We start from the raw sequence: 16,972 nt of genomic DNA on the forward strand, positions 1-16,972 counted from the left end.
CAAATGGCAAAGAATTCCCAGTAGAAAAATAAATAGCTTGTCTATCAAATTATATTTATTTATTTGTTTGTTTGTTTATTTGTTTATTTTTTTGCAGCGGCCCTTTAGATTTATTTATGTATTGCCATGCACATGGATGCTGTTGCTTGAATAATGGTACACTGCAATAAGTTGTAATGGACTAAGTAGGTTAGCTAAAGGATAATTAGCATAATAAACATAATGGATGCTAGAATCTAAATTGCTACATTCACAAAACAGACTTAGAGATCCTCACTTTTTTGATGACCACCCTACATGTGGATAAGCCATTGTCATGCACTCCCCTGGCTGGAGTGCAACGTGTTATTATCCCCATTCTGCTGCTTTTTCATATCTGCTTAATCCATTCCAATGAGGGGAGAGCGTATGTGGGCGCACATGGACGTCTAGAGAAAGTGCGCTGCACCCAGCGTCTATTTTCACAGCGCTCTGCCGTTTTTGTGCGCCCGACTCCCAGCGCTTCCAGCTGAGAATATTTTAATTTTTCAGAAAGACGCTGGTGTCGGGCGCTCCGTTTCATGCAACTAATCATATGGAGAAACTATCGCAACAGAACGGCTCAATTGTGGGAGCAGATTGGCTAGACACTTAATATTTCTGGTGAGTGTTGTGCTTGCTGCTTATAATAACGTAGCCTACCTGTGTTGTTAGCTTGCTAGCTGTCAGCTATCAAGCTGAACTAACGTTAGTTTCAGACTGCTTCCTTGTATATTGTGCACTGGGATCAGCGCTCCCCAGCGCACTCCCAGCGCTTAACAGTCGGAAAAAGACGCTAGGTGGACACAGGCCCTGATGCAGCATTTGTGTGCGTATCCCTTTAAGACCGCGAACGCGGTTCGCGGTCTTAAAGGGATATGCACACAAATGAGGGATATACACGCAAATGCTGCATCAGGTATCAATGGGTTAAGAGGTGTAAACAAGTCTTCTTTACAGCCCTCAATTGGCTATTTTCTCATAGTTTTAGGTAAACTGACGTGAATTCCAGTATAAAACCTGCCGATTCCCAGGAAACTGGTGTTGGGAAGTTCAGGAGGGCACATGTTGGAACGGGCTCTGGAAGAGGGCCTTACTGGCCTCATCAGCATGTGAATGTGTCCTGGCTGGTGAAATAAGAAAGTCTACATAAATATATAGCGCTAATGATCTGGCTAAGTCCCCGTGCATGCTGCTGTATTCTTATGCTAACCAGATAGCTATTCAGCACAAACAATGGTCACGCTACAAGAAAAGACAAGGCACTGAAGAAGATAGTCTTCTCTGAGCATTTCCATAGACGGATTGACGGGTGGACACACGCACACGCACACACATGCACACACATACACACACGCACACACACGCACACGCAGACGCACACGCACACACACACACACATGCACACACGCACACGCAGACGCACACACATGCACACACATACACACACGCACACACACGCACACGCACACACACGCACACACATACACACACGCACACACACGCACACGCAGACGCACACACACACACACACACACATGCACACACGCACACGCAGACGCACACACGCAGACGCACGCACATGCTCACCCCGGCCCAGCTCCTCTCCCTTTGTGTCTAGGTTTTTATTTGTGTTTTATTTATTTATTTATTTTTACATTTTTCATTTTTAGATAACACTCCAAGAATAGACATCAAACAACAATGAATCAGAAATGGAGGTCAGGAGTGAAGCTCTTTCCAAAGCAGAGAAAGGGTTAAAAGTGAAGGTATTTCTTTTCTTTTCAAAAAGATGGAAAGACTGAGAGTAGAGGAGTTCTTCTCAGCAGAGGGTTCAGTGAACCATATGTAGGTAGCCACAGGCTAATGTAGGTAGCCACAGGCTAATGTAGGTAGCCACAGGCTAATGTAGGTAGCCACAGGCTAATGGGCTGGTTGGTCCCTGGCTTGCCAGGTATCCCGCAATGCACATCTCCCACCCCCCCTGTTCCCCTCCCTCCCTCCCAAACACCCACCTCTCCTCCCTCTCCCTCCCTCCCTCCCTTCCAAACACCCACCTCTCCTCCCTCAACACCCATCTCTCCTCCGTATCTCTCCCTCCCTCCCAAACACCCACCTCTCCTCCCCCTCCCTCCCACCCAAACACCCACCTCTCCTCCCCCTCCCTCCCTCCCACCCAAACACCCACCTCTCCTCCCCCTCCCTCCCTCCAAAACACCCATCTCTCCTCCCTCTCCCTCCCCCCCAAACACCCAACTCTCCTCCCTCTCCCTCCCTCCCAAACACCCACCTCTCCTCCCCCTCCCTCCCTCCCTCCCAAACACCCACCTCTCCTCCCCCTCACTCACTCCCAAACACCCACCTCTCCTCCCCCCCACTCACTCCCTCCCAAACACCCACCTCTCCTCCCTCTCCCCCTCACTCCCTCCCAAACACCCACCTCTCCTCCCCCTCACTCCCTCCCTCCCAAACACCCACCTCTCCTCCCCCTCACTCCCTCCCTCCCAAACACCCATCTCTCCTCCCTCTCCCTCCCTCCCAAACACCCACCTCTCCTCCCCCTCCCTCCCTCCCTCCCAAACACCCACCTCTCCTCCCCCTCACTCCCTCCCAAACACCCACCTCTCCTCCCCCTCACTCACTCCCAAACACCCACCTCTCCTCCCCCCCACTCACTCCCTCCCAAACACCCACCTCTCCTCCCTCTCCCCCTCACTCCCTCCCAAACACCCACCTCTCCTCCCCCTCACTCCCTCCCTCCCAAACACCCACCTCTCCTCCCCCTCACTCCCTCCCTCCCAAACACCCATCTCTCCTCCCTCTCCCCCTCACTCCTTCCCAAACACCCACCTCTCATCCCCCTCACTCCCTCCCAAACACCCACCTCTCCTCCCCCTCACTCCCTCCCAAACACCCACCTCTCCTCCCCCTCACTCACTCCCAAACACCCACCTCTCCCCCCCCTCACTCACTCCCTCCCAAACACCCACCTCTCCTCCCCCTCACTCCCTCCCTCCCAAACACCCATCTCTCCTCCCTCTCCCCCTCACTCCCTCCCAAACACCCACCTCTCCTCCCCCTCACTCCCTCCCAAACACCCACCTCTCCTCCCCCTCACTCACTCCCAAACACCCACCTGTCCTCCCCCTCACTCCCTCCCAAACACCCACCTCTCCTCCCTCTCCCTCCCTCCGCTCTGTGAAAATCCCTCCTCCACTTTCCTCTAATCTCACCTTCTTCTCTGGTGCTGACCCAGGGAGGCCCGCTTTATTCCCCACTGCACGCCAGAAGCCAGCGTTGTGATCGGAGCCTGGGCCCCGGTGCTGGTTCCCCCTCTCTCTCTCCTGTCTCTCTCCTCTCTCCCCGACGGCTCTGCTCTATTGATTTACTCCTCCAACCACTGCTGTCTGTCTCCATGTTTTGCACCAGCAGCACCTAGAGGTCCCTCGTCTCCATAACCCTCCATCTCTTTCTCTCTCTATCTCTACCTCTCTCTACCTCTCTCCTCCCTTTCTTTCTTTCTTTCTTTCTTTCTTCCCCCTCTCTCCTGCATGGCAATGTGCAGCAGGGGCAGAAGAATAAGAACAAGAGAGAAGAAGGGATGGAGCGATGGAAGGATGTGGTGTGGGTGGGGGGTGGGGTAGGGTGGGGGGCCTTTGATTTTTCATTAGAAGCGCCTCCATATTGTAATATAGGGTTTAATCGGGCCCTCATGCCTTAAAGAAAGAACCATTGAGAGATGATCCCTCGGCCTTCAAAAACTATATGGCGCTTCTTCAATCAAAGCGCTCCTCGAATTTTGCTCCTTTTGTTTGGGGTTGACTTGCGATCCTTCCTCCTCCCTCCTCCCTCCTCTCACTGCCTCTCGCCCTCTCGCTTTGTGGGCACAGTCGTTAGGCTTATTGACTGATCTCGCTTCTACTTAGAATCTAGAAATGACTTTGACAGGCAAATACACCACTGCTATCACAGAGGCAGGGGCATGAAAGACCCCCATCACAACACTGCACTCTCACCAGTGAAAGGCGAGGTGTACCCCCCCCCCCCCCCCCCGAGATTAAATCCAAGTCTGTTTACTCACAATCTAATATAGATCTTTGATAGAAAATAGCAATGTGATGCTTAAATTGGAATGATCATTTTAACATTTATTCAATTTGACTGATTAAGGGAAGTTACATGGCTTGTTTCATGCTCTTTTCCAACCCCCCACTGCCGTCTCTGACCCCCTTTTTTTCTTTATTAATGACACCCGATCTTTTTGAAGCGGATACAGTGTCACCCTGAAAAACGATCCCCTCCACCTCGATACCTGTTTAGATATGTCGCAGGCTCATTTATCACCTCGCCGCGGTTGATCGTTCACCTCTATTTGTGTTTTCGACAACCGCTCCGGTGAGACTCCTTCAGGTTCTCCTGCGGAAAGTACAACACAATGCCATGTGTGCGGAAGCCAGCGACGCGCCAACCTGTGCGCTAACGAGAGGCCCCATGCTGTTATCTAAGGCTTCGGCTTCACCACCACCGCTGCACTTCTATCGAGGGAGAGAACAGAACACACACGCCGGGCTAGCGTGCACGTAATGTGACGCGTGCACCGAGAAGCATCCATCCTACATGCACGCACACAACACACACACACCACACACACCACACACACACACACACACACACACACACACACACACCACACCACACCACACCACACACACACACACACCACACCACACCACACCACACCACACCACACACACACAGACACACACACACACACACACACACACACACACACGCATGCACCACACACACACTATAGGCAGGAGTGGAGAATTTGATGGCGCCAAACTCCATGACAAAACAAAGGCACAAATGACACCTCCTGTGACGGTCTCAATTGTAGCCGCTTGCCTTCATCTGATAATGTATCAAATGGATTGAAAAAGGACACTTAACTTAATTGAACAACCTCTCCCAATGTGTTTGTGTTGAAGGAGAGAAGAAGAAGAAGAAGAAGAAGAAGAAGCTATACACAACAATTGTGTGTGTGTGTGTGTGTGTGTGTGTGTGTGTGTGTGTGTGTGTGTGTGTGTGCGTGCGCGCGTGCGCGCGCGCGTGTGTGTGTGTTTGTGCGTGTGTGTGTGCGTTAAACCCCTGCCAAGCAGAGATGCATTATTTAAGATGCTGTTGTGATACTTGTGCCTGCTTAAAGGTCTCGGCTTCCTTTTAACGCCACGCCGCATCAGGCCACCTCTGCCCCTGCCTCTGGGGGGAACCAGAGAGCGCCCCCCTGCTGGCGCCGCTTCTCACATCACCTGGGAAAATATCACAGTGGGAGGAGGAAAGGAAGTGATATAGATAACCTTTTGAGTTCAGTGCACGTCCTCGTGCACAGATAGGGATGTTTCATTATCCCACTTTATTGTGATTTTATAGCTGATTCTACGATTTTTGTATTTTGAGATTGTATTTTTTCTCTTTTCAAGATATTTAAGGGTATTACAATACCAGAACAAAGCTCTTTCTGATTTTTAATTGTATGCGTTGCACGTTCAACTGAGAGTCAGGTTAAAATGCCGTCTCCAATATGTTGAGCAGCTCCTCTCCGGCGAGTTACCGTGACGACGACGACGACTGGGAAAAGGAAAGGTCAAATTTCGGGGCCAGCGTGCAGAGCTGGACATCAGCGTCATGAAGTCCACATTTGGAGATGGCCAGGCGCTCTCCCACTGTTGAGAAAGCCCGTGGTGGAACCTAGCATTGTAAATTGAATATGTTTAATGACTCTTCTTCACGCTATGCCAGCAGCAGCCGTGTGCGCAGCTCTGGAAAGGGGAGGGAGAAGGCGTGTGCAGAGGAACTTCAGGGCTCCTCATTACCCTCTGCCCCTGGCTATTTTTATGCTTTTTATTTCCCATCTAATGAACTGTTTACATTTTGCAGCTTTTCCACGCGCCACAATTATTTGCTCTTGTCCTTGTCGCTCGTCGCACCGGGCAAAAAGCGAGGAAGGCAGTTGGAGGGCATCGAAAATATGTATAATGAATATCCCTTTATTTGATTTTAATTATTCTGCTAGTTTATACAGAGAGGGAACTTTTTCTTCGTCATTTGCAAATAATATGGTGATAGTCAACTGTTTAAAATGTGTGTGCAGTGTTTTTTTTTTGTGTTTTTTTACAATTACAGATACATGTTTTTTTGCAAACATGTTTTTAGATTGACTGTTTTCCTGTCTGGAATTAGATGGCGGACACTTAAATATCAAGATGTTTATTTACACGTTATATACACGTTTGTGCCCATATACTTGTCAGCGATTGTGCCGAAAGTAGAGATTCATATTTGTTATAATTATATAAATATAATTTTGCTGCTTAGAGGATCATGCCTAGGCGATTAGCATATCTGATAGGAATTGTTATGCATGCATATGTAATTAGTTTTTGATGGGTGAAGAAGAATAGTATTTTTTCTTTCTTATGCCATCCATGTCAACAGAGGTAAAACGTGTGTTTTTGACAGGACACCAGCACCTCCATCTCCACATTTGATGAGATGTGTTTAAAAGGCTGGCCACTTTGCATAAAGTTAAGATACATCTTTGTAGCTTTTTTTGTTTTTGCTTCCGTGAATAGAAGCAAATTCTCACCCAAGATTAAAAAAGTGACAAAAGACAGACCTTTCAAAAGGATTCTTTTTTAAAGCATCCTATTCCCCCCCCTTTTCTTTTCTGAGCAATAAGGTATCTTCTGAAAGTGCACGTTCTTTTTTAAGATTTCAAAGCCTCATCAGTTGGTTTCATCTCTTGTTTTAGATGCATTATTTCCACGCAGAGCTCGTTCTTCACCACATAATAGCTAGAATGAGACAGCTTTCAATGCATTTTCTCTTTATGAAATCGCCTTTTAAGTCATATGCTCAGTTGTAAGATTTTTTTTTACTGTGGAACAGGTCTGCCCCAATAACTGAATCTAAATCTACTTCCCTGACCTCAAGAACAACCCTGTTATCAAAAATCCTAGAAAAGGCTGCCCAAACCTACGAGTTCTCTCTTTTCTGCGCAGTCAATATCGCTTATAGGTTAGGGTAACTAACCTTATTTAGTTTGACATCAAACAGGAAGAATATCGCACACCTTATTTAGTTTGACATCAAACAGGAAGGCAATAATCACTCAGGAATCTTTTGTTTGCCAGGGGGGGGATTCAAAAACCTCAAAGTATCGGTACAGGGGGAAGTAGCGGCAAGTCTTTTATTTACGTGACATTTTCCATTCTTTCTGCTTTCTTTGTTATCTGTGCTGTGCTCATTGTAGAAACGCTTCATACACTCATCTGTAACAAACAAGCTATTTAGAAAAAAAAAAAAAATCATATGGTTTGAAGGTGACGTCAGCCTTAACGTTCAAATCCATGCTTCTCCCAGGCTTCTTCGTCTCAATTACTGGTGAAGTCGTCTTTTTCCCCTAAGTTGCACTGCAGCTCTTTAAGATGAAACTCGACTTAAATGGAATATGTGGGTGTTTTCCCGGCAAAAAGTGTGTGTGTGTGTGTGTTTGTGTGTGTGTGTGTGTGTGTGTGTGTGTGTTGTGTCTTGTGTATGAGTGTGTATGCCTCCAGATTGCTCATTGTCTTTCTAGTTTCACTCCGGTCTGAAAATACTTTAATTTCATGACAACAGCAGCCATGTGACCATGTATTGACCTGCTCACGGCAGATGGGGCTTTTTCTGATTTAAACATTTTGAAAATAGGACTGTAATGAAAACAACAACCCGAAAACAACAACAACAACAAAGACGATATGATTACTTGCGATTATTACTGCACATATTTCTAAATTTACTGCAACAATTATCATTGAAGCTGGGATTCAGAAATAAAAACAAACAAATTGACATAACAATTTGACCCTAATTGGAAGGGTGTTGAGGAGAGAAAATTGACATGTGATTTGAAGAATCTTAGAATTTGAAGAATACAGGCAAGCATCAATCAATTATATACTATATTTTTTGGGTAACAGAATTTTATTTTGCAACAAAAAAAAGACAAACTTACAAATTGTAAAAACTATCAACCAAATTAAACCAAGTGGTACTGTAACTGTTACAAACCAAGTGGTAACTGTTACAAAATAATAATAATAATAATAATAATAATAATGGGGGAAAATTGCAACATTTTCTGAAAGGTTCAAGGCCGCTATTTGACACACGAGGTGTCAATCTCCCGTGGTAAAGTGTGTCAGGAGGGCCGATGCGGTGTTTTTGTGAGTCCATGCTGCAGATCTTCTCTTCTCCTCCACAGTAGCTGTTTGGTGCTTAGCTTTAGGTCCCCGTGGCTGAGTAGCTGCCTGCCGAGTGTATTGTTTGGGTGCTCTCTTTATCTAATGGATTTTGTGGTCCGGGTCAATCAGGCCCTCCGTCTCGTCAGTAATTACTCCAGAGAACTGTGGCCCTCGCCATCACGATAGCAACAGCCACATCACATCAGCCACGGCGTTCCACACACTGCTCCTCTAGATTATGTGGAGAGACACCAGAAAAAAAAAAAAATTAGCTGGCCTGATTGTGATTGGTTCCAAAGTTATTTCAATCAAGGAACTTGATATCGTCATTCTCAAGGTTCGATTTGGCATTTTCAATTTTGGTTTGCACTGCTCTCGTGGAAAGTGGCATCAAAGTCCCTTTTTGCAATAGCTCCTCACTGATAATAATAGAACGATACTGGGAGAAGATACCGTATTTGAGCGGGGGAAATGTCCCCACCAGGTAATTGGTGTTCCTACAACGATTCCCAGTCTTTATTTTATTTATTTAGAATGGAGGACTAAGTAAATACAGAAAATAGGAGGGAATTCACGTTGAGGAGAAAGTGATATTTTCATTCCTATGCTAGTATGTGCCTTTGATTTTGCCCGGGCTCCTGCAGCCCACCTAGAAACCCTGTCAAGGCAGGGAGAGGAGGCGAAGGAGGCTTAGTAAACACTTTGTGTGTGTGTGTGTGTGTGTGTGTGTGTGTGTGTGTGTGTGTGCTGCTGGTGGTGGTGGTGGTGTGTATTTAGTTTAGAGGGCATGCCAAGAGCCTGTTTCTCCACGGGTCGGGCGTCTGTAAACAAGCGCTACAACGGCAGCCCACTCTTCCACAATCGGAGGTGGCACACTCTGAAGTGTGCATGAAATGTGTGTCTGAGTGTTTGTCTCTTTCTCTCTCTCTCTTTTTTTTTGTGGACATGGCATTCCCTCTCTTCCCAGCCTATCTGGAGAGAGAGAAAGAGAAAGAGAGAGAGAGAGAGGGAGGCAGCCCCAAATCTGATGGGCCGCCAATGGGTGATGAATTATTCCCTGTCTGAGTCTCAGCATCGGTGTTATCACAGAGCCTGCCACTGCACTGGGATGACAGCAGTGACAGCCCCCAGAAAAGATTTAGCGCTGACAAGTGATACTTCCTCATAACACATCTCCCTGGCCCTTTCCCCTGTCCCCCGCTCCACAGCCTCTCCATGCACACAAGATGAGGCTCTCGCTCTCGCTCTCTCTCTCTCTCTTTTTTTTTTATCCCTCGACTTGTATTTGTTTAAGTGGGCAAGGGAGGAGGTCTTTGCCACCACTTCTGTGGCACAAGTGCACTAGGTAGATCACCTTGGAAGGAGGCATGGGCACAAACCCAAATGTACGTGTTGTCAATACAAATGTTGTATGGGAACAGGCACGCACAGACACGCGCACGCACACACACACACACACACACACACACACACACACACACACACACACACACACTCACAACCTGCAGGTGTAAGCCGCAGTCTGTCAGGGAGTTCCATTAGGGGGCTCTCCTGCTTAAGGAATGTCTCTTCTGTTTTTCCACCAACAGCGGCACTAAGGCATCTCTCTCCCTCTGTTTTCTCTCTTTCTGCTCTCTTCTGTCTATCCTTCTCTTCTTCTTCTTCTTCTTCTCCCCCCCCCCCTCCTCCTCCTCTCCTCCCCCTGCAGAAAAGGTCACGTATTGCCTACAGTGATGAGGTGCGCAACGAGCTCCTGGGGGATGACGGCGGCTCCTCAGAGACCCAGGTGAGGTGCTAATCAGGGGGACCCGCCGGACTCCGGTGTGGGTGGCTGACTGGCCCCCAGGGTGAGGAGGAGGGCCCCTCATAGGGCCCGCTGAGGGCCACAACCACAGTATTGTCACCTAGTCATGCGGAAGGAACACTGTTTAATGCAAAGCTGGCCAGGCTGCCAGTGAGTGGGCTCAGGGCATGGGACCAGTGTCTGGCCAAAGCCAGATTGTGACCAAAATGCACGCACACACACACACACACACACACACACACACACACACACACACAATCCAACCCAAACTCCAAAACCTTAGCCTCCCCCACTCAAACCGCCCCACAGCTGTTCTGCAGCCGGGTGTGGACTTAGGCCTACAAAAGATCCTCCATCAGTGTCCGCACGCACGCACGCACGCACACACACACACACACAGAATTCCCCAAATCTTGATCTCATCCTTTCAACTCCAAGGGAGGCAAACCCTGCACAATGCAGATACTCAAAATGAATAGGGACGCGCGTTCTCGTATTGTTGACAACTCCGAAAATCGTTGAAATGTTTTGATGTAATACTCCATAGAACTCATCATTTGGCTCTTAAATGTTTTTTTTTGTTTATTTATTTATTTATTTATTTATTTATTTATTTATTTATTTATTTATTTATTATTTAATAACAGCCTTTGATCAAACATCTCAAATTAGTTTTGTCTTCATAATCTATTATCCATCAAACATATTCAATATTGGATTGGTATATTGTTTATTCAAAAAAAGGCAGTGACTGACATTTTGTTTGAATATCTTCGCACAGCTTGTTGAATTGAAGGGATATAAACAACAGATAAAGAACACATTAGAAATCCTTCCTTCATTGTCACTAGACCACAAGAAGCCAGTACAAAAAAAAAAAAAACATGAGAAATTAGCAATGTCTACAAAAAAGATTCATTCACAGCAGATATGAAAGTGGCGACGAAGAAGAAAAACAACCATCTTGAATTGTGATCTTAATTGCCCAAAATATGGCACGTCCTTTTAAACTTATATTGTTTTGAATAAATGTCTGAAGTGCTGCATCAAAACAGCAGCGGCACATCAACGGCTTCAGCGAGCAGCGTTTTCACACTGAAGACGCGCTTACCTCCTGCTCACCTGCACATCTGCCACTCATAAGCTGCCACTCTCAACTATGACCAAACCTCCTTTGAATAATTATATATTGCCTTTAGAATTAACTGTCAACTTACACTGGGGTTACTGTGTCTCAAGGCACACACACACACAAATAAATACTCTACATTTGCAAGCACACTCAAAAATAGACTACTGAATACACAAATGCACATGTAGTCCCACGGAGCTTTATAAATGTATATTTAGATGATTCACAGCTGAGCAAAGTTGCCTCGTCTTTTTATTTGTTGTTGTTTTTTGTTTGTTTTTGAACGCTTTCCTATTACCATTTCAATGATGACCCATGAACTGCACATCTTAGACACATATGTATCGCGAGCCAAGATGTGTAATTGATATGCATATTCCTGGCAAATTAGCGAGACACAAAAGTGACTCTGACATTTCATGCAGAAGTTGGAAGGAGATTTTCTGTCAGAAATGTCACATTTTAAGACACTGATGAGTTCTATCAACATCTTGTCAAGGGGAAGCTGGGGGGGAAAGTATCATATCCAATTTCAAATGTTTCCATTTCTCTTTCATTCAAAATGTATATGTACAAAATATTATTCAGAAATCTAGAATTTAAACATCGTAAAGAAAATGGTTTGTTGAAATAATAAATTGCAACAATAGGCTTAATATTTAACTGATATTATACATTTTGGTAACTGTTGCTGCTTGATTCAACAATGATTAGCAATTATTATTATTATTATTATTATTATTATTATTATTATTATTATTGTTGTTGTTGTTGTTGTTATCTCAAAGAATTATTTGACTGAAAATATTTTGATTATTATATATATATATATTATTATATATATATATATAATATATATATATATTATTATATTATATATTGATTATTTTTATGACACATGCAGGGGGCGTAATAAAAATAAAATAAATTAACCTTAGAACAATATCAATTCTCACTTAAAATATTAACATAATGTAATATCAACAATTAAAAAAATCCCAGTTAATGTAAGATGAGCATTATACAGTTATCTACAAATTAGATCAATTATATTTACGAAAAACATTTTTGTAATTTTAGGTCAAACATGATGCATTTGGAAATTCTGCCTTGCTGAGTGACTATTTTCCATTCTGTCAAGTATGGTTTTCCAGGACTAACTCAAAGCCTGAATATGTTTAATACATGAACTATTGATTATGAAATAGTGAAAGTAGAATAATCGTCTTTGCCTTCTGTGAAACTTTTCTTCTTCCTAAAATGATAATGATGCATCTCAAACACGCGCACACAGGCATGGAAAGAGTTCATGTCAACCGGGGGCAAAAGCAAAGTCAATGGATGGTGCATATTTCCCCTTTTTCTACCAGGTGCCATGTTTACCTCATTTTCATTGAAAACTTGCGGAGATAATATGAGTCTTGGTCTTGCTGTGAGTGGAGTGCTCGGAACTTCAGTGTTTATTTTATTTTATCGAAACGAGACGGCGGCGATAGGAGAGGGGAAAGGATGGTGGGGGCCGGGGGGGCAAGTCGGTCAATTTAATTCCTGACGATCTGAAAGAGGTCACGATCATTTCTTATGGCCCGGGCTGAGCAGATCATTACCAGTCACAAATCTGTTGGTTACATGGCAGGGATTTATAGCTAAGTAAATAGGGAGCCGTCATAAGTTCTGAAAATGGCGTGTTGGCCCTGCGATAATGGCTAAAGGACAATTTAATAGAGTTCGGCATTTATTCGTTATCTGTATGCGGACAGAGACTGAATTGGCACTATCGCTATTTTTTTTTTATTTTTTTTATAATGTGGTAGGCTACCATTGCACATTTTTTCTTTCTGTTTCTCCTCTGCATGCAACACACGCACAAACGTCGGTGCGCGCACACACACACACACAGACACAGACACCACACAGAACGCAGCGAGTGCACATACACATTTTTCACACACGAGCGCTATACGGAATAGTTTCGATTTCAGTCACAGCAGAAGGCTTGGCCACAAGAGATTGTGCTGGTTTGAGCCGGCATGGAGCAGATTTGACAGGCTACAAAGGAAGCAGATTACCACTTGTATCGAATTCTGTATTGGATAAAAAAAAGCACTCTTTTGTTTCAAAACGAAATTGCTCATTATCATAACAGAAAAAAATTGCAGCAGTGCAATTTTGAATACTGGCTGGCATCACAAAAACACAAGGAAAGGCGCTCGTGCAAGAGTAATTATAACATTTACAATATTCCGTGTTTACCACCCCTATATCTCTCGAGCAAAGCTAGCATCGTTGGCTATACTAAAGAATGGATGCCAAAGGGAAAAACAAAGCTTAAAATGGGAAGAAAGAAGAAATGCTATGCAACAAACCCCCTCGTATAGTTTCAGCAAATCCTCCACGAGGACTTGCAATCAGTCAGGCAGCACAAATGAGCTAGAACAAGTTTTGTTTGGTAGCCATTGACTCAGATGGCAGGACTGGGGTGAGGGATCGCAGGATCTGCCGGGCGTGTTCAAGCCCTAAATAACCACATCTATAGTGTCGTTTTAAACTTTGGCCTTGCCAAGAATGCATTCTTGGCAGGGAGTTGTTACTTAAGGTAGAAAAGACAGTTTCCACTCTGCAAAGTGGTTCATGTTACTGCTGACATTTCCAAGGCTGTGTAGAGAAAGATACTTTTATGCTTGCTGTTACAATACAAATATTGTGACAATATTTTTTATTTTCAATTTTAAAATTGATCCATCGTTGCCATACTCTCTATTTTGTTTTTGTTTGTTTTTATGGGGGGGGGGGTATTTCTAGAGATGGGGGGTGTGACTTGACAAAGAAAATGTTCTCATACGTGAAACAATTGAAATGTGTTTGTTTTAGGCTGTAAATATTTTCAACTATAAATATCATTCTCAATTCATTATTGTATGACAAATCTGTGTGTGTGTGTGTGTGTGTGTGTGTGTGTGTGTGTGTGTGTGTGTGTGTGTGTGTGTGTGTGTGTGTGTGTGTGTGTGTGTGTGTGTGTGTGTGTGTTTTACCAGTGGTGGAATAAACAGACATCATGTATTTATTCACCACAGTTACTGTAAGTTACTGTAATTTAAGAGGAGTTCAACATGGATGCATCCTTGTCATCGGTGCTGTCAGTAATGTTGTCACTTGTTTTGAATAGACCCTTCTCACGGGGTCCATTTTGTGTCAAAAAGGCAGGGTAAACACAGGTGCAAGCAAACCTCCATGATTGGAATTTGGAAACCCTCATTAGTGTTTTGCAGGCACCTGTGTTGTTTACCCTGCCTTTTCGACACAAACCCTCCGTGAAAAGGGTCTATTGTTTGAACATTGAGGAGGCTGCCATTTCCTGACCCTGTCCCAGCCAGGTTTTCTTTTTCTTTTCTTTTTTTCTTCTTTCTTTTTACCTTTTAGACAACAATCAAGTTTGTAATTCAGCATCCACGCTCTGCCCCTCCCCCCCTTTTTTATATGATAGCAAATGATTTCAATGATTTCAATATTAATAGAACATATAAAATGAGATGAGAGAGAAGTAATGGTGGTCCTGAGCACCCCTTTAGATCTGCTAACCTTTCATCTTGCCCAAGAAATAGAGATAAAAAAAACAAATCGCCTGCTAAGGCAGACATTTTTCCTTCCCCTATTTCTGCCAAATGTTTGACACCGCCATGATAAGCCCCAGCCTTCACCTTCCTCTTCCTCTTCCTCAGTCGTCACTAGAGAATGAGCTATGGAAGCAACCTTTTCATTGGGATTAGGCTTGATTAGTGGTCAATGGGATTATTGCCTTTCCTTCAATGCCTGACTCATTATCAAAGATGCAAGGTTTCCCAGGACAGGACAGGACAGGGAAGAGGAGAAGCATCCCCTATTTACTTCACGTTAGATTTGCTATTCTCTTTCATCAAAAATGAATAGCTATGCTAAGATTCATTTTTCATGATCCTTGGCCGTCCCCAATAATAAGCTGCACTGTTATGTATTTATGTATATGTATACACACCGGTAGCCTCACATGACTTTCCATACATAACGCAGCAGGCACCTTTATTGAGATACATAAGGTACATGAAATATTGACAGCGTATCCGTCCGCATTGATGGACAGTGGCTCAGCATTTCCTTATCTCAGTTAAAAATACACTGTTTTTTTCTGCTAGAATCCAGCAAAATGACAGATGCAATATACATTTCCTTCAGATTTTATTCATACTGTACCCAAACAGTATTTTCTCTCTGTGCCGACTGTATTGCAGCCTTTCTTCTTCTCTCTTGCCATAGCACGTTCTGTCATGTGACTTCCTTGATAACGCTAGTTGAGACGTCGCAAGTCGAGCGATCCATTCCCTCTCTTTGTTTAATGTGACAGTTGCCAGAACTTGATCTTTGTTTGTTCAAAAAAAAGTCAGCGCGAGCGGCGTGTTTAGCTTCGTTTAACGCCTTTGTCTTGTGATTTCCAAATGCTAAAACATGCAAACAGATAAATCGTCAAGGTTAATTCTCTACCCAGCCACATGACTGATCTCCTTCCTGCCATGTCTCTGCTTTTTATCTCTCCTTCACTCTTTCTATCTCTCTCTCTCTCTCTCTCTCTCTCTCTCTCTCTTCCCCCTTCTGCTTTCACGATGCAGTTGATAAAGTTACGTGAGGAGGTAAGTGCTTCTCTGCTTTTAACATTTTCAATTCTGCTTTCCCACTGAAATTTCCATTTGCCCTCCTCTCTCCTTTAGGAAATTAAAATCAGCTCATTTGGACACCTCTTTTTTTCTTTTCTTCTTTTTTTAGTGTCTGATTGAGCAGTCTAAAGGCCAAGCCAAAGATAATGAATGCATTGATGGCCAGTTTCTCCTCCCTTAAAATCTGAAAATGAAGATAAGATATTATTTCTGATACTCCCTTTTGAAGAGAAATATTGAGAAATGAAGCAAGGCTCAGATTAGCTTCAGTTATGAGGCCCAATAAAATAATTCAGAACTCGATCGAGGTCTTAGTTTCAAGTGGGCACAGTGATTTACCATCCCTTAATTTTATGAATGGGGCCAAATGAGTTGCATTCTGCCTTTAGTAATGAATTGGAATAAACAAGCTGAACCCAAAAATGACTTTATTTTATTTTTTTAGTTCACATACCTGGGTATGCATTGTACCTCTTTAATATTGTATGCAAAAACAAATCACACAAATCAAATGTCTTTAGTTTTACACACTTTTTCCCACATGAAAAGTTAATTTTCATTAATTCATTTCATTCATAACTGTAATCTACAGCATGTTGATGTAACAAAGTACTATCAAATTTCTACCCCATTTCAACCAATCATATCACGACATGGCAGCTGTCAATCAATCTTAATTTCGAGGAGAAAATTCTGCAGGCAAGATGGCCGCCTAGTGGCTCTAACCACTAACATCTACTAACATCTTGATGCAAATGCCCTTCTACACCCCATGCAGTTTGGCTTCAGGAAAAAACATTCAACTGAAACAGCCTGCTGCTATTTCCTGGAAGTCCTTAAAACAAAATTAGACAAAGGAGGTGTGGTAGGAGCAGTCTTCCTCGACCTGCGTAAGGCTTTTGATACAGTACAGCACGAAATACTTATAAATAAACTGGCAAATTACAACTTTTCCTCATCTACACTAAATTGGATTAAATCCTACCTAAATGGCCGCCAACAGTGTGTACGGGTGAATAATAAATCGTCCCCCCTAAAAGCCTGC

The 16,972-nt window shown here is 43.9% G+C and overlaps 1 protein-coding gene across 2 annotated transcripts in view; it reads left to right on the top strand.

The window, feature by feature from the left end:
• The window catches only part of vti1a (vesicle transport through interaction with t-SNAREs 1A), a 191,898-nt gene that overhangs the window by 27,240 nt on the left and 147,686 nt on the right, over positions 1-16,972 (top strand). For both annotated transcript variants that reach the window (XM_083635728.1, XM_083635729.1), the window contains exon 4: positions 10,015-10,092. In XM_083635728.1, coding sequence (XP_083491854.1) covers positions 10,015-10,092 — 78 coding nt within the window. The remainder of the gene's footprint in view (positions 1-10,014; positions 10,093-16,972) is intronic.

Source organism: Poromitra crassiceps (genome assembly GCF_964638095.1).
Source record: "Poromitra crassiceps genome assembly, chromosome: 4".
In the NCBI taxonomy this organism is placed as follows: Eukaryota; Metazoa; Chordata; class Actinopteri; order Beryciformes; family Melamphaidae; genus Poromitra; species Poromitra crassiceps.